The following is a 19,222-nucleotide window of genomic DNA, read 5'->3' as shown; positions in this document are numbered from 1 at the left end:
ATCACCAGCCCATCACAACTATGTACGGAATTGGTTACGCTTTAACCAATTCAGCTACTTAATAGGAGTAATTCTGATTATTTGATCCTTTTCAAAGACTAGTTAATTATATTAATTAAACACATTTTAGTTGCTTAAAATCCACTTTCTTTAAGATTTTGTCAATCAAAATATTTTGTTTATGTACTTTTCGACTTGTTAGTCATCTTCAGAACAATAGATCCTTCTGTATAGAAAACGACTCGTCTACATATGACTAAATTAACTTTGTTAACGATTTATCTGATGAGCAATATTTTACCATTTTACTTGCTTTCCTGGACTTGTAATATTGTAAAGTACCACATTTTTTTATGATTTTGTATATTATATTACTAAGAGTAGAAATACTATGTTTGTTTAACGAGTAACGAGATAATATGTAATAGTATATAACAAGTGTATGACAAATGTACTGAGGTTCAATCACGCGGATACACACACTGATGTTGGTTGCATCCAACAGTGCACCATGGGCTCCTGAATGGGGAGTGTGTGGAATTTATAGAATGTAAATGATCATATCATCAACATCATCTTCATGCGCTTAAACGCCATTCACTTCTTGTTCATTCTGCTAAAACAATCACAGAATCTGTGTGTACGAAAGAATAACTAACGGACTGACTGACTGACATATCAACGCATAGACTAATCTTCTAGGGCTAAGACCGTGAAAATTTTCATGTGATGGTTCACCTAAGATAGTGAAAAATGAGATGAAAGTTTGTATGAAAATCCGTTATTCTTGAAACAACTACTTAAACGATTTTAACAATTCTTTCACCTACAGAAAGCTGAATTTACAGGAAGAAAAATAAACTATATTTTATTTTCAAAAAATTTAGGGTTCTGCACCAAAATAAAATATTAAAACCCATACAATTGTAAACAAGGGGGTAAGTAAGTGAGGATAGTAAATAAAAGTAGCAAAAAAACTTATTTTACACTAAGTAGAAAAAGATTTATAACATTGTAATAGCTGCCCGATTCTATTTATACTCAGTGTGTCATAGTGAAGAAAAAAAAAAACGAATATATTTATTCACTGGTATTCATTATTATTGTCTTTCAATTTTTTCTGCTTAATTTTCGAATAATTTTTTTCTAATTCTAAAACATACTAAATACCTTTCACAATAGGGTATTCCACTATTTTTGAAAAAGTACTTCAAATAGTGATTTTGCTAATAAAAAGCCACTAAAAATTTATTTCGGAAAAATAAACACGCTTGCCAAAAACTTAAATTAAATGTTAAAGCTTTTTTAAATTGTAAAAAACGCGGGCATCCAATTTGATGACGTAATATGGGTATCACTATACGAAATAACACAAATAAGTTTGACAGATATATTCATAGACATCTGATTATAATATAAATATAAATACTTATCTATGTATATATTATACCCAACTGTCTACACTGAACTAATTGATGGTCTATGATTCATACTGCTATGACATCACAGCAGGGCTTATCCGCGTTTTAGGTCACGTGATATACAGTTTAAAAATTACGATTTTTAATTTGAATATTTTAAAAGAAAAAAGTGCTTTTATGACTCGAAATCAGAATATTTAAGTATATTTTTACATAAATTTTAACTTTTTTCAAATTTCATGATTTATTTTTGACTAACGATAATACCCTATTGAATTATGAAAAGTATTCTAAAATAAAAGTTTTTAATTATCTTACACGTTAAGAATAAATACGCTAGAAAAAATTGTTATATAATTTTTTGCTGAAATAGGGCTGGAACTTTTTAAATAAAATAATTTGTGTATGACAAATCATTCAAGTGCCACAAGTGTTTTTCAAATCCACGCTCGATTTTATTGGCTGTTTATGAAAAAGTTTAAACTTTAAATAACAATATCGTCGAATTTTTGTGCACAATTCGTAAGTATTGGTTAGTAATCATAATTTAGTGCCCAAATGGCGATTACTATTGAAGTTGATATTTGCTACATAGCTCTGGTGAAGAACCATTTATATGGAACGGTAAAGAAACATCACGCATTCCTATTTTCTCTGTCTTTTATGGAACCAGATATCATTGAGATCCAAATCTTCCAAATTTGACCACACAAAATTGGTTTTCATCGGCCTTTATTACCTATTAATAATTTAACTGATTAATTGTTACGTTAATAGCTATAACCTCTAAATTTTTCAGTTGTAACATCATAAATACCGATTCATTCTTGTTTACCTAATATTTGCGCTTGTTTTAAGCGTATACTGGGTTCGTAAATATATCATCATATTTTGTTTGAATTTCTTTAGAGAGTATAAAGTTATTTTCGATAGGGTAATATTAAAAACCCCAAATTGAAAAGATACTAAGGCACATATGTTAATGTTATTATAACTTTTGTTTAAAACAAATATATAAAATTTAATTGCGCTCGAACGATATATTAAACATTTTAAATAATTATATTTATGATAGTTTTAATGTCAAAAACCAATTAAAATTTAAGTGATCAAATTGGTATTAGTCAGAAATTTTAATAAATTGTCTATTTTGATGTGTACCTAGTTAGTAACTTGAAAAGAAGATACTAATGAACCGACTCATCGTGGCTTTCAGACAGAGTGGCTCCTCACTGAGTTCCAATAAACAAGTTTATAATACAATTTATTTGGCCAACACGTTTTATCGCATCAAAGAATGCGATATACAATGCTTCCGATATAGAAAATTCTATCCATATACGATATAGAGTGCTTCAGTTTAAAACCTGTAGTTCCTTTTAAGTCCATATGTATGTATTCATTATTTCACTGACTTGTTACTTCTTAATTTTGTACAAAAAATTTCAAACGGTTTGAAACTGAACATATGACACTGATGAGACTTAAGTATATTCTATAATTTGGTGAAAGCGATTAAATTAATTTTTTATTTTTGATGCGAAAAATGATTAAAGTTCAAATAAATAATAGTTATAAAAATTAAAATACGCTTAGTAACTCGCTGATCTAAAAAATAGGAAATAATTTCTATAAGTTCAAAAAAAAGAGTGATCGTTTTATCGTAAAAAGCATGGGGTGCTAGATTTCAATTATTCTAAATATTTTATTGACATTCATTGTAAAACTGAAGTTGTAAAATATCTTGAAAATCACTCCACGTTTTTTTATGATAAAATGATTTTTTCTTAACCACTTTTTTTTTTTTAATTTTTTAGTTCTGCTGATTACAAAAGCGCGTGTTTGTAGTTTTTGTTAAACTATAATTTATTTTCTACTTTTTAATTCAGCTAGCTACAAAAGCGTGTTTTTTAGTTTATTAAACTATTTCTTTATGATTATTATGTTATCTGCGCTTGCACCAGAATTATATGAATTATATTATTATAAAATCGTTCAATTATTGTGTTGTCATCGGATCTTGATATGTGTGCGAAGTTTCGATTTAATAAGTAATTAATTATAAAATTAAATCTAATAAAATTCTAATAAATTATAATGCAACGTTTTGAAGTGAGCGAAAATCACGTTCAAAGATTCGGAATAAATACAAGTAAAAACCAAGCTGAGAGAAGCGTGTTAAAAACAAATGTGGATATTCTAAAATTAAAATTTATAATTAAAAAAAGTTGATCTTGTTAAGAGTGTTATTCTGATTTATTAAAATAATTTGGTGTGGATCTCTTTATTCAGACTCTAGATCCAGGAATTGACATTTAATCACAAAAATTTTTTGGAATTATTATTTTTTCTTTTTAAAATTTTTCAGATATAATAATGTAGGTAAAATGGGCCACCCTGTATACATTTTTCCCCGGCATACTACACACAAGTTGAAGTCACACACTTACAAAGCCTTAAAAAATAGTAGTTTAAACAATTACATTTATATATAATCATAAATTAAATATACAATCTTAGACATATAAATATTCTTCTGTAATTTTTTTGACATCTCATTATTTTCAAATACTCAAAATTAATATGTGTTTATGTGTTTTTGGTGTATAGGAACGACTTTCTTGTAATACTTTTATTATTTTTTTTTGTATAGTTGTTGTTAAGTATTGTCTTATCGACACAATCAACAAACATTTAATATTTATAAAATTGGATGAGATGGAAACATGCTTACTAACAAGTGTTGTTGTCCCTTCTTTTTCATTTTAACAATATATGGTTAAATTTTATATTAATTTAATGAAATATTATTAGTGGTTTTATTGTTTTATGAGACTGTTACAATGTGCTATGGAGATAATCAAAGTAGCTAGCGTTTTACTTGATCTGATACCCGACTGAGTGGTAAGGGATCGGAAAAATTAGGAAATATTTCTACTTAACCACAAATAATCATGGATATATTCCAAAAATTAGAAAACAATCACAGAAAAATAAAATTTTAATTGTAGTTGAATATGAGCATTTAGAAAGGCACATTTTTTAACTCTAAACAATTATTATCCACCGAAGAAGTTAAGAAAAACAAAGAAAGAGAGGTGTCGTATCACACTCGGTAGGAATTATATTCCTTTAATACCTTGGTACATTATAAATGTATCGCATACTTTTTTATTTATAAGATATTTTGCTCAAAATTTAAGATATTAATTTTAGAAGGCAAATACTTAATGTGATTCTTTAAAGAATTTAATTCTTTTTAGTTACTTTTAGTTTTTATTGTATGACTTAATTGCAGTATTAGTTTAACATACATACTTATACTTACTCTGTTATCTTTAACTTCTGATAAAACATAAAATTTTGACAAAAAATACAAATTATAATAATATTTTTGTATTTTCTCAAAATTCATGGCAAGGTGAATCGATTGAAAAAGTTTTAGTTTCCTAGCTAGGTAACCTGGATGAAAATAATCGGTTTTTGGTGTCGTTTTTTCTTGTTGCACTTTTTTTGGTGTTACCTCCCAACCAGCCAACAAATCGGAACGATAACGTCCGATAAGTAACATAGTTCCAAAAACAAATTCATCTTCTGTTAAGAAGTCGTAACACTATGAATAATTGGAAAAAATTCTTTCCAATTTTTATTTTCAAAATCACAATTTAAAAAATTTGAAAAGTTAAACAAAATTTTCGATTCATTTAGTAGACGTACTGTATATTTATCTCTTAGACCTTTCCTGCCTTTAAAACTGTTTCTAGCACCAAATTTTGGAGGATTGATAATCGAAAATAATATTCAAAATTTACCTTTATTATTTGTGATTTATTTGCGTAAAAACAGCTGCTAAGAATTTATATTACTTATTTCACAATTTACCGATATGACTTGGGCAATAAATTTTGAGCGTTAAAAAAGGCTATTAATTAATTAATCGCTACAAAGATATGAACCTTATGAAATACATTGCATGATGTTAATTGAATTATGTGTGCAAAGAGAAGCTTCATGAATATTGAATCAACATAAATACCAATATTGTTAATTTATTCAATGAATCATTAAATTTCAATACACAGAATAAGTTTAAATTTTAAGGATACCAAAAAATGTAAATAATTTGGTTCATTTGTATTTTTCAATATCATTATCTCTATCCAAAAAAGGTAATAGACCGTAAGCCCATAATGAACCAAATTTCCATGAATCATTTCTCATTACTCTTTTGGTTTATTTTAATTGAAGCGCGAATTTATAGAAATCGAATTTTTTTGACCTTCGTTTGTATTTTTGTTTGCCGCGTTGTTAAAAGGGGAAAAATTTTGCAAGTTTTCTGCATTTTTTCCCACTTACCGTGTGTTAATAACTTTATTTTACATGTACGACAGACAAAAAATATCAAAAAACATGAAAATAAAAAACGCGATTTTTATAAATTCAGCACTCGAGGAACGATTAATAAAACTTTCTGTCAATTTTTTATTAATTATTAACAAAACCCATCTTATTAATCCTTATAAAGACAGGCGGAAAGATGCAGAGAAAATTCGTGATCATGGGATCAGGAAACTTTTTCAATTTCGTACAAAATCGATTTGTTTCTGTAATATGCCATAATCATGGCCATATTATTGATCATCAAGTATATTTTGACTTGTGCCATATGTTGCGTGTGGTAATCGATCATCATCGTCAAATTATGATGATGAATCGCCAGCCAAGTGAATCAACCACGTATCAGCCAGTGCAGCGGTATTGTGCTCGCTTATCCAGCCAACCATTTTATTATTTATAACGATCATGATTATCAACAGTTTAATATCAGAGATGCTGTTGATTGTATTGTACATCAGCAGGTAGTCAATCGTATTACATACACATTATTATTACTAAAAATATGTAATTTGGGCACTAAACTTCTTGAATATTAAAACTATTATCTAATTTGGACACCTTTCGTGAGAGAATGTATTAATAGGAAAATGGTCCCGCCAAGCAATGGAGCGCCAAGGCAAGTTTAAACTTGAGGTTGAAATTATTTGTACCTTATTTTCAACTTGGATGATTAATTTTGTTATAACTTCTTCATGAATGTAGACGAAAAATAAGTATAACATTTTTCGTTATCTGCCTCAGTTTACGAAATATCGAAAACTAGATATTTAAAAAAAAAATTTCGATATTCTGAAAATTACTCCAGATATCGAAAATTTTTAGTCTTATATTTCGTCTAAAATTGTTAAGTTATAACATAGGTTAGGTTATATTGGTTGTCCAGGAAGGACACACTTAGGCTATAGAGCCAATTGTGATACAATATATGTGTTTTACCACCTTTCTGCTGATAATTTCATTTATCAGCTCCTCATTTTCAGAGGTTGAGCAAGCCCATCACAACTATTAATTAAATTAATTTTGTTGCGACGGCGGGAATCGAACCCGCTACCCTAAGCATACCGCGGACGGAATTGGTTACGCCTTAACCAACTGAGCTAATAGAAGACAAGTTATAACATAATTCACTATCAAAATTGAAAATATATTTATTTTTTTTAAATTTATGTCTCCATTGTCGTGCTTATACATTCTTAATTAGTCGAACACAACGGGTTTTTTTTGTTTTCAATAATTTATTAAGGTTTTAACATAATTTCAACCGACTAGTTTTGGATAAATCTATAAAAACATATCATCCATCTGCCATTTCCCTTAAGACCAATCTTAAATATGCCTACTTTTGAAGTCATTTATTTATTTGATTAAATAATCGGACAACCTCCCCGCAAATTTTCGGAATTGATTTAGACTTAGTCCTATTTCATTAAAAAAACTAAGCCTTAAGAGCATGCCAGTGGGTTAATTCCCATTTTTAGTCTAGATTATGACGTTATTCCCATTCTTCCCAATCTTCATCTTCAAACATCTATCATTTTTACATCAAACATAGCTGAGAACCATGCCGTATAAAACAACCTGTACAAAAACAATGCCATAGATGGTTCTTATTTCTATTTCTGATGATGGTTCTTATTTCTCGCAGCAGATCCACCTTTCTAAAAATGATATCCTTACAGGAGCAAATATGTCTTCGTGAATAATACGTTGATTAAAAAATTACTTTGTTGCTTTTTATATAATAGTGCTCAGATTTGATATACCTTTTTACTTTGTTTATAAAATGCAACATAAAAGTAGCTCTGAAAAACGAAATTCATTAATATTATTTAAATTTTGATTGACACTTGATAATATGCATAAAGACATTGCTGAATATAAATATGCAAATATGAAAGATATTAATTTTGTTTCATACCAACTATTTGGTCTGTAAAGCAAATTTACTGAAAACATTTAAATTTAAATATTAATTTAAAATCGCATTCATCGAAAGTATTTTTTAGGTTTTAAAAAATGTATTTTAGTAATAATTTTAACTATTGCAAAAATAATATTCCAAAGATTATTTTCAGGAAAATAGTTTATATCAAAAAATACTAAAAACGAACAAATTATTCAAAGAATACCCGACTAGAAATTAATTTGAAAATGCCCTATTATTTATTAGACCTAATTATCTCCTGGTAAGTCATGCTAGGTAGAGCTATCCCAGTGTGGACCCAATTAAATATCAACTAGGAACATGTAACGTAAGTTATCACAATCGGCCACTTTGGGACTAGCCGGAGATCTGACTGGTATGACCTAATGATTAAATTATTAATGTTAGTTTTTCGACATTAAAACCACTATGATCACTCATTGGGATAGCCCAAGTCATAGTTTATTGAAGCTTAAAGACACAAGTTGGATTGCTCGCGACTGAATACAATCTTGAAAATTTTTGAGATTCATAAACTTTCTTCTTTAACATTTTCGAATTTAACAAGTATTTTTTTATAATTGTTTCAGATAAATTGATTGGAGTTCACTGTACCCATGGTGTAAATAGAACTGGTTACTTCATATGTAAATATATGATCGATAAAATGAATTATAATCCATTAATTGCTATAAAGGGTAAGTTTCATTTCTTAAATAGCTATAAAATTTAGACAGAATTTGTACTCGTTTCCGAACCAATATAGACAATAAAACAAACATTTTTAGGGAGTTCTTTGAGTCGGACAATAAAATTCAACAAACCATTTTGGCCAACAAATTTATTTAAGTCAAGCAACTTGTTGTCTCAACACGTCTTAGTGATACCGGTTTTATTGATTATCATCTCTATATCTTCGTTTTATGGGTGTCTAGGCCAGGTATGGGCAAACGTGGCTTAGAGAAGTCCCTCAGACTTCTGTACCTAAAATACGAGTAAGACAGTGACAGCCTAACCAGTGACAACCCAAAATACGAGTAAGACAAAGACACAACACTTTTTTCTACCTATCTCTTTACTATAAGAGAAACTGAGATAGGTAGAAGAGTCGTATCGCTTTCTCGTCTATGAGCATTGCGGATTTGGATAAAGAGACACACAATAAAGTTTATGGGACACAATAAAGCTATAACAATGGTAACTTCGACTTAAAATAACTCGCCCATGCCTGGTCTATGCTTCATATATGTCTTCGTTATGACGAGTTTGAAGAATTTCTCATTTTGGAAACTTCCAGCTGTTCGGAAAACTTCTTGAAAATGCTTCTTTTTATGCAAAATCTCAAATGTGTGGTAATGAATAAAAACCACCATTGTATTATACGTAATGGACAAGTAGTTTTGTCCAGAGGATGACAGAACCAGTTGGAAATAGAACCCAATTGCTTAAATCCAGAGATAACTCTCTTGATCAGGATGAACTCTACAATTTTATAAAAATTGGCATAGTTGAAATAGTTTATAGAACAGCAATAACACAAGAATGCATTTATAGATTTCGTTATTAAAAGGTTTTTCTTTAATTAAAATTTGTCAAAGTTTCCATTGTATGTATAAATAAACTTGAAAAGTTTTGTTCCATATATGATAATATGCACTAAAACTTTGTATTTATAGAATAATACTTCAAAGATTTAAAACAGTATTATAATTTGAAAGTTATTTGAATCAGATTATTTGAGAGTTAGATTGAATAGTTCTTGTTACTTGTCGAATAATAGTTTTAGTATTATAACAACTAGTTATAATCCTTTCAAAAATACCAACCTTGTGTTTTTAATCATGTTTATGAAACAGAGACAAACCAATACATACAAGATTTTTCCTCCTTCTCAAAATCAAAGTCTCAAACAATATACTTTTGTGTGAATTTATCGCCAACCAAAGTGTGAAATTTTTGTGATAATCCCAACTGTTCTGTCATGCACCTTCTTTGTGTTTCATTTAAATAATTACGCGGACTGATCGGAGCTTAGCCAGTTCAACTGCATCATTGACAGCTACCTTTAACCTATTTGTTCAGCTGATGCTATGCTATGGCCAAACTTGAAAACTACTTTCAACTTGTTCAAGGACATTGAATGGCGGCAATGATTATTTCAAATTTCAATTAACTATTTTTAAAATGCTGACTTAGTGCAACGTGCTTAAAAGAAAAGAATTCGATACGCATCATCGGATGTAGTATAATACTTTTATTTTTTTAATAAAATTAGATGATGTGGCAAGACTCCTCTCCTCATTGCACCCATAAGCCTACAAACTTAGCATTTTCTGACCGCAGTGACACTAGCTGTCAAACCTGAAAACTTCGGTTTCACTACCCCCCCCCCCCCCAATAAGCTCACATTATACTTATTTGTTGTACTCATGTTGATTGCACTTCCTTTTACGAATTTAGATTACTGAACGATCCTGAATATTTGTTTCCAATCACTTATTCATACGGAAAAAGCTATTGTCGTTAAGGTTTACCTCCCTCAATCTCTCTGGGAAATGTAGAAGCACTCACTCTTCCGAATCCAAACGACCAACATGTTGGCAAGACTGATTCATGAGGCATGATACCTTCCTACTCCCTTTATAGTTAGTTCTCATAAAGCCACATGAAGGCACGAACTTAAAATGCTTATGTAGACACTTGTGAAAGAATTATATCCTGATATTGACTCGATAAGTATATGTAGGATTTGTGAGTGAGTTGAAGCGAAATAAACAATTGGAGCAGATTATAAAATTGTCGATTCAAACTTGAATGAAATGATACATCAATTGAATAAAATAACAAACAAACAACATATAACATTATATGTATATTTATATCTATCTATCTTTAATGTAGTTAAATATATTATGATTGATTTTCAATATCATTTTATATGAAACAAATAAACTTTATATTACAGTACTATACATATATTTGATGAATAATGTGTTCTCAAACAAACAAACACTTATCAAAGTACTAAGTGTTTCATGATTTTATTGTTTTTAAAAACACAATCAGATATAATCTTAAAGAAAATATCAAAGTCAACCCACCCTCAAGATAGGACTGAAAAAAAAATTTCAGTAATGGAGTAACAATAGACTAATTTTGCAAGTCAATACTCTGTAATGACGCCCATAACCACATAAGTAAATAACCACAGAGCTAATACTGGTCATGCTTTGATACCAAGACTAGACCAAGATACAAGACCAGTGTTGTAATAGAATCGAAGGACTGAGACTATTGACTGAGTTAATTGTTGAAATACCATGTATAAACTGTGTTTATGACGTAATCGTTTTTTTATTTGTTGTATTTTTTCGTTCTGTAAGTAAAGAACGTAGCCACTCTTAGATAGCCACACAGAACTGTAATTCCCATGCAATACATTCTTGTTTAATAATTTCCGCCCTCAGGGATCTTTACAAGATCACTTTTAGATCCTGTGTGCAAATTAGTTTCTTAGTGTGCATAAATTAGTGTGCAAATTTCATCTAACGGCCATTTCGTTCACGACCATAACAGCAAAAAATCAATATTAATACGTAGTATAAAACAAAGTAGCTTCAATCCGTCTGTCCCTAAATCCTATGTATGCTTAGATCTTTAAAACTACGCCGGATTGTGATGCGGTTTTTTCTAATAAATAGAGTGATTCAACAGGAAGTTTTTATTTATTCTCTACTATTGACAAGATATACAACCAGCTTCAAGGATTGCTTTATCTATTTTAAATCTTCGTTGAGTGGAAAGGTGGAGCGAGAAAGTGGGGGTGAATAATCGAATATTTTCAAGTATACCTAAAAGGGTTCATTAGCCATGAAAAAGGGCTGAGAAATAAACTATTGTTTTATAAGATTTGGTCAAGGCTTTAGCAGGCTCTGAAGTTACACTGAATCATTTGATGATTTTTTAACTCCATAACCGCAGGAGTAATTACAGAAAGTAATAGCTAATCACAGATGATAATTAAATAAGGAGGAAAATGTGAATGCGAAAGATAATCTGCTGTGTCGTTGTCAGCTGTCGATAGAAATGAGCATTTCATTTTTTCCCCAATATTATGTAATTGATATGTATGGAACGGTTAGAATAAACACAATCTAAATGCTTCAGACGAAAATTGTCTTCTTCAAATTAGCGTCAGAATTACTGACCTAGCCATTAAAAACTAATCTAACTTAATCCAATGTTACTTATGAACATTTTTAAAAACATTGTCTTGGAATTCTGGTTTAGCGGAGAAGTAGTTTTTGAGCTTTAAGTTTGTACGAGTCTTAAGAACAAAAGTGGTTCTTAATTGGATAGAACTATGTAAGCCTAAATAAAATATAAAATCTTTGGTTTCTAGAAACTATTTTATATCAGATATATAATAGTTGTAAAAATTGATAATTCAATATAAAATATAATAAATCTTTTTGAACTATGCCATATAACAGTAAAGAATGAACTAAAGAAGCCAAGCCAACCAAATGTCAAGCACTCTGTACAGGACTTTGTCGAATTATTATTAAGTACCTATATATTTTTATATATTTATAAAATAAATTGTAATAGAGCAGAGCATTGACCCAATAAATAATTTCAAACTTTAATAAATTGATGAATAAAAATATTATATATAGTTAGTTATTTACTAAAACTATTATCTAAAACTAAAATTTGAAACCTATCTTTTATTTATTAGTAACCTAGTTTTTTGTTTTTTATTCAAGTTATTTTAATAATCTTCTTTATATTATGGTAGAGAAGAGTTCTTGTGTGTCTATAAAATTTTACAGGGATGATCAAACCTGTAGGGATGCACATCTTAAAAAGTCATGAAGAGGAATAATTCTCTTTATTCCCCCATTGTTTTACATGTCATATCAAGTAAACATTTGTTTGGGACAAGTAAATTTTGCGCAATTAACTATTTCTCATACAAAATGATTTTAATCGCGGACTCGTAAAAAACTGGACTCCCATGAACAATTAACAGTTTTCTACCCTTGTTGCATAATATGGGACTATTCCTTGAACGTATTTTTAATTCGTAGTTTTATGATTATGTATTTACCCTTGTTTCCCTTGAATACATTTTTTTTTCATATTTTCAACCATGAATTGAGTATGTCGAAACATATCAGAATTCAAACAAATATTACCACTCAAAATCGACAAAAAATAATAAAAAAATGTTTCTCAGTGTAAGTTTTCTTCACTGAAATATAGAGAGACTGGAACGCTCACTGCCTATAGCGCCCAACGAGCGGTAGGCGAGGACGGTGCAGCATGCTTCGGCGGGTATACGTGTTTCTTTCTAACTTTCTGCTCATGCTCATCTGTCACATATCTGTACAGTCATGCAACTTTATAGTCAGTCACTTTCAAACCAGACTGTTGTACGAGAAAGACATGTATACCCGTCTTTTTTTTCTCCGTCTCCTCGCTGCTAGCAGACTAGAGAGTTCCAGTCTCTCTATATTTCAATCGCTTTCTACCCAGTCCCATTTAGAAATTTTTCCCCATTGTAAAAATTGAACTTTCAAATTTTTTGGTTTTTAATGTTATAACTTTGACATTTCCGGATTTTTGGCCAACCCTGTAAATATAGCACATTAAAACTATTAAGTTTTAATCGATCATCATCAATTTTTTTATAAATCGAATTCTTATTATTTTCTAAATAGTTCAGAGTGTACTAAAAGTTAGATGTAAAACGGAACAAATTTTGTTTCGACAAAGTGGAAACAAACAAAAAATCAAATTTATATATATTTTTTCTGAATATCTATCTGAAATCTCGAGACTTCAGGAAGGCTAGAATAACGAATTACAAACGAGAGTGAATTACAATCTAAAATATTTTGCTCGTTATTGATATTATATTGATAGACCGAAAAATATTTCTGTAATAGTGCCCCATTTTTTAACCGAAAGTTCAGAGTGTACTAAAAGTAAGAAACAGAAAACTTCAGAACCCAACTGGTAATTACAACAATACTCCGAGCCTATAAAATTTTCGATCCATTTTTTCGGTTTATTTTTTCCGATTATCGATGAATATTTATAAGTTGTTGATTAAATGTTTGTCATTTGAATTGTTGCTAAAGACTGGAATCCAAGCACTGATTTTAATTACTCTCGATTACAGCCACTAAAATTTATTTAAAAACGATTAGGTATGTCCTTAATTTTGAAAGTATCTATAAAAGTATACACATTTTATCTCCAAAACATTTATCAGAAAAACAAAAATTTAGCAAGGATTGTTCTTACTAGGAAGCTGGCTTAGCTTAGCTTTATTTACAGGCTTTCTCTAACTCATCTTTTTCAAAATAAAATAAAATAAAATAAAATAAATATCTTTCTTCAGTTTATTAATGTTTTTTATTCTTGTTATTTCAGCATTCGATGAAGCACGCGGGCATAAAATGGAGCGTGACATCTACATTAATGAATTAGTGAATGGTTCTAATTTAGGTAAAACGGACTTACCTACAGAATTACCTGTTGATGCAAATATTATTCCAACACATCCTAATCCACATGATCGATTAGTTGAACTCAAATCCCTTAAAGAGAAATATAGACATCCTCCTAAAGGTGGTAGATTATCCCCACGTGATTCACGTAAATTTATGTCATCGCCAACAATTCCTAAACATGCTACTCAACATTTACCACCAAGATCAAACAATCCAAGAAATTATCCTAATAATAATTATAATATACAAAGGAATAGCCATAATCGTCAGAGCTATAGTAATATTCGGAATAATCTCCCTACTAGACAAGTGGGACAATACGATACACATGGAAATAATCATAATCGCCAGAGATACAGCATTAATCGGAATAATGTTCCACCTAGACAAAATAATAGCTATGATGCGAATCGTCAATATACGAGTCAACGATATCAATCAAATCGATTCCATAAACCTGATATACATCCGAGGTATACAAATCGAATATCACATAATGTAAATAGTTCGAGGGGTAATCATTCACAACAGACACATTATTCCACGCCTCAGCAATTTTATCAAAATCCATCGAGGCAATCTCAAAACCGCCCCCAATAACACAATTTGCTCTTATTTCAGTATATCTTATTGTCTGCCTAGTTGAAATAATAAGAAAAATGAATGTGGATTTCTTCAATAAGTAAATTTTTATTAAATTTTAGACTACGAAAGCGAGCTATATTCGATGATTGTACAAATTTCAAAAAATAATAGCAATAAACATGTAGGGAAAAAATATATATAGAAAAATAGATTCTTAAATAATCCTGACTCTGGCAGATCTTGTTCAATTACTTATAACAGCATTTCAGTGTTGAAAATGTGGTAACTTTGATATTTTTCTATGTATCTCATTTTCAACATTCCGTCTTCTTATTTAAATAAATTAATGCTATTTCATTTTCACGTTTTGAAAAACAAACTGACGTCCTTTTTGCCTTAAAAATATATTTTTCGGACATTGCTCGTCTTTGAAATTTCCATTTTTCTTCCAATATATCAACATGTGTTTGTCTTCTTTTCTTGCTCTATTAGGCAGACCATATGATTATAATATTACAAATATGGCGATGATATAATTTACGTTAATAATCACAGTTTTTTACAACCATATCTGTTTGCTCAAAATTTGCATATAATTTGTTTATACTGGAAAGAAACTTAGTAAGTGTTTTTTGAAGTGATGCGATTTTTAGAAATGAGACGGGTTTTCGGCCAAAGGGATGTATAAAATAAATTTAGCTCACCATATTTTAAAATAAATTCACTTTACTTTTTTTAGCCTTAAAAGAATTATTTTTTATGTTAATGCTCCAACCTATTTTCTGTTATTCAATATTAACCTTACAAATCCATTTACCTTACTTAATTACCTTACAAATAATGATTTTGAAGTTCTAAGCGCTGTGCTTTGACAGCTTCGATATTTTAAATCAAATTTCTTTTTAATTCAGAGATTCTCTGATATGTAAAAATAAAAAATAAATAAAAATTTTATATTAACTGCATTTTAGAAGCTTTTATTTAATGTTTAGGATGAGCTTTTCATTGTTGTTACTTTCAATTCTAGAATTTGTGCAAGTTCTTATTTCCAAACTAAATTCTAGTTATTCCTCGCCTACTTAGTGTGAATTGAAAAACAACTTTTTTAATATATATACGCTTTTATAAGCTTGGGCTGTATGTTTGTATGTATGTATGTAACTATGTAACGGAATCTTTGAGCACGATTTTCACCGGTTTCTAAACATCTGATTAACTTGAAACTTTGCATACGTCTCAAGAACCGGTGACAATGCAATAATTCGTTAATAATTTCCCATTATCCTTGTTAGGGCCGCCAGGATAAATATATTCTTTTCATATATCCTCTATGAGAGTGAACACGATAACTCAAAAACGAAAAGAGATATCAAGATGAAATTTTTATAGCGTACTCAGGACCTAAAAACTGAGGTCAAGTTCGTAAATGAGCAATATGGGTCAATTGGGTCTTGGGTCCGTAGGACCCATCTTGTAAACCGTTAGAGATAGAACAAAAGTTCAAATGTAAAAAATGTTCTTTATAAAAAAATAAACAACTTTTGTTTGAAAATTTTTTTTGTAAACTTCACTGTTTACCCACGAGGGCGTAGCTATGGAACTGCTGAAAGACGAATGTTGCCACTAATCCTGAGTTGGGCTTCGACTGTTCACAAAATGCAAGGTTGTACAGTTGATCATGCAGTCTCAGTATCTAGGCTCACGACTGTTTGCTGCTGGACAAGCTTATATGGCACTTAGTCGTGTAAGAACCTTAGACGGTATTCGCATTGAAGAACTTGATTGCTCTAAGTTAACAGGAAAAACCCCGTGCAATAGTGATGCATTAAATGAGATGAATAGATTACGAAACGATTCGTAATACATTTTAATACCACATATCCACAAAAAACTAATTGATAAATCGTACTAAAAAGTATAAAATAAATAATAGTTTAAAAAAACTAAAAAAAAACACGCTTTTATAGCAAATCGAACTAAAAAATTAAAAATAATTTTTAATAACAAAGAGTTTATATTACCGTAGCAGAAGGTTATACAATCAATCATAATTAATTACTTAAAAATAAAAATATAATAAAATTTAAGTTACAAACAGAATTATTAAATTCAGAGTGAAAAGCGTGGGGTGCATTTCACTACATTTCCATAACTCTCCACTCATAGATAGTTGCCAATAGAATGATTGTATAACCTTTAATATGTCAAGCACCCCACGACTTTTCACTCTGAATTTAATAATTCTGTTTGTAACTTAAATTTTTTATATTTTTATTTTTAAGTAATTAATTATGATTGATTGTATAACCTTCTGCTACGGTAATATAAACTCTTTGTTATTAAAAATTATTTTTAATTTTTTAGTTCGATTTGCTATAAAAGCGTGTTTTTTTTAGTTTTTTAAACTATTATTTATTTAAATACATTTTGAGAAATAATTTTTAAGATTAATGGTGGTGCAATAAAAGTTTATGATTGTTAGTCCTGGTTAAATCCTGCTAGCTAAAAACTTGTGGTCGGAATGTGTTTTATTGTCTAGCTGGAAACATTTAGCGTTTTCAATCCGGATCGGTAGTTATCTCAGTTCTATTTGTTGGTGGTGGTTTGGTTTGTAAATTACTAGTTATATTATTATATCGTATCTGGGGCTTTGGACTGGACCGCTATTGTACTGGCGAACTGAAAATTGTTTTCAAAAGATCATTACCGCACCCGAATCCGTATTTAAACCATTAAGAAATTTTGTTTCAAACAGAAACACGAACAGAAACTCTTCATCGAATATGAAAAAAACAAATTTTAAATACGTGTAATATTTTTATTAATATCCAGCGTTTAATTCATTACAAATTTGTTAATTACGAATTTTTAAAACTGTTTATTTTATCTCTCGTGGTGTTTTTGAAGAGGCAAAATTTGTAGAGGCAATACCATCGGCATTGAAAGCCGAACTCGGAAAGAATCGCAATTTTATTTCGGTCCCAAGCCCTGGTCGTGTCTAGTGCCTATATAAATGGTAAAGGTAAGTTAATGTGAGGAAGAAAGCAGTATATTTGTCACAAATCTGATGTCCTCAATGTTTTCATCATGAGTGTATTATTTATTCATTTTATGAAATCTGTTTTAAGGTGCTTCTCGAAGGTCTACTGCCCTTTCTGGAGAACCGACTTCTACTACTTCTTGGAGATCGGGTACTAGTAATACCAAAGAGGTGGCATCTACTACGTCTTTGAGATCTAGTAACACTACGCCTAATAACACTAGAGATGCGACTTTTACTACTTCTTGGAGATCAGGTTCGAGTAATGTTAGAGAGGCGGCTTCTGCTACTTCTTGGAGATCGAGTGCTAGTAATACCAAAGAGGTAGCATATAATACGTCTTGGAGATCTAGTAACTCTAGAAATGCAACTTCTACTACTTCTTGGAGATCAAGGTCGGGTAATATCAGAGAGGCGGCTTCTAATACTTCTTGGAGATCGGATACTAGTAATACCAAAGAGGTGGCATCTGTTACGTCTTGGAGATCGGCTTCTAGTAACACCAGAGATGAGACTTCCTCTTCACATAACACTAGAGAAGTGGACCGTGCTACTTGATCAATGCGTAATTTACATTTAAATTGATCTACTAATGCAATTTTCTTTATAGTTTAACACATTTTTTTTTGTATTTTATCATTGAAAATTTTCTTATTTATTAAGTATTAAATTCGATTTGAACAATAAATTTCTATAAACATATACTTTAAATTTTCCCAAAATTATGTCATTTAACATTTTTGCTTTTTTAAAAATAAAACACCATCCTTTAAGGGTCCATAATATCAAACGATTATTTTTTTAAATCTCTAATAATCAAAAATATTTTACCGAACTTCATTACTACTTAATTTCAATAAGTAACGAAAAATAAAAATCCAGCCACATCGAAATTTTTTTATGATATTGTTTTTGCTTCTTCATATTTTGTCAAGAAATTTTGCACTACTAATAATAGAGTTCATAAGTTGCAAAAATGAAGCCAATCAGGTAGGTATTTATTTATATTCATTTTTAAATTTACCAATCATACTGTCTTCGTTTGCTTATATCTATGGAGCATACTACTTACATTATAAACAACTAATAAATGTCGTGATTAAATGCGTACAAATTAGACAATTCTGAAATATTATTCCAGATAAATACATTAGTAATGTATAATGGTTTTGAGGGATAACAAGTTCATTTAGTTTTAGTTCGTTAAACTGTAATGATTCTATTTCTAAATCAATGTTAATCCTGAATTATAACATTCTCCTAGCAATGAATTTGTTTTTACGATGTCCATAATATCCCCCATAAATACATACCTATAGACAAACAAAAC

General features: G+C 29.8%; 1 protein-coding gene across 2 annotated transcripts in view; it reads left to right on the top strand.

The window, feature by feature from the left end:
* LOC123299182 (RNA/RNP complex-1-interacting phosphatase) overlaps window positions 1-18,502 on the top strand; it is a 125,534-nt gene extending 107,032 nt beyond the window's left edge. Inside the window, exons 7-9 of one of the 2 annotated variants that reach the window (XM_044881462.1) lie at window positions 8,334-8,441; window positions 14,188-14,262; window positions 17,981-18,502. In XM_044881462.1, coding sequence (XP_044737397.1) covers window positions 8,334-8,441; window positions 14,188-14,262; window positions 17,981-18,450 — 653 coding nt within the window. In that variant the 3' untranslated portion in view covers window positions 18,451-18,502. Of the gene's footprint in view, window positions 1-8,333; window positions 8,442-14,187; window positions 15,176-17,980 lie in introns of those variants that run through there. The other variant, XM_044881461.1, reaches the window with a different exon arrangement.
* The last annotated feature ends 720 nt before the right edge of the window (window positions 18,503-19,222 follow it).

The sequence above is a fragment of the Chrysoperla carnea genome, chromosome 4 (genome assembly GCF_905475395.1).
Source record: "Chrysoperla carnea chromosome 4, inChrCarn1.1, whole genome shotgun sequence".
Taxonomy (NCBI): domain Eukaryota; kingdom Metazoa; phylum Arthropoda; class Insecta; order Neuroptera; family Chrysopidae; genus Chrysoperla; species Chrysoperla carnea.
Note: the sequence above shows the minus strand (reverse complement) of the source record. Positions and strands in the feature narration are given on the sequence as shown.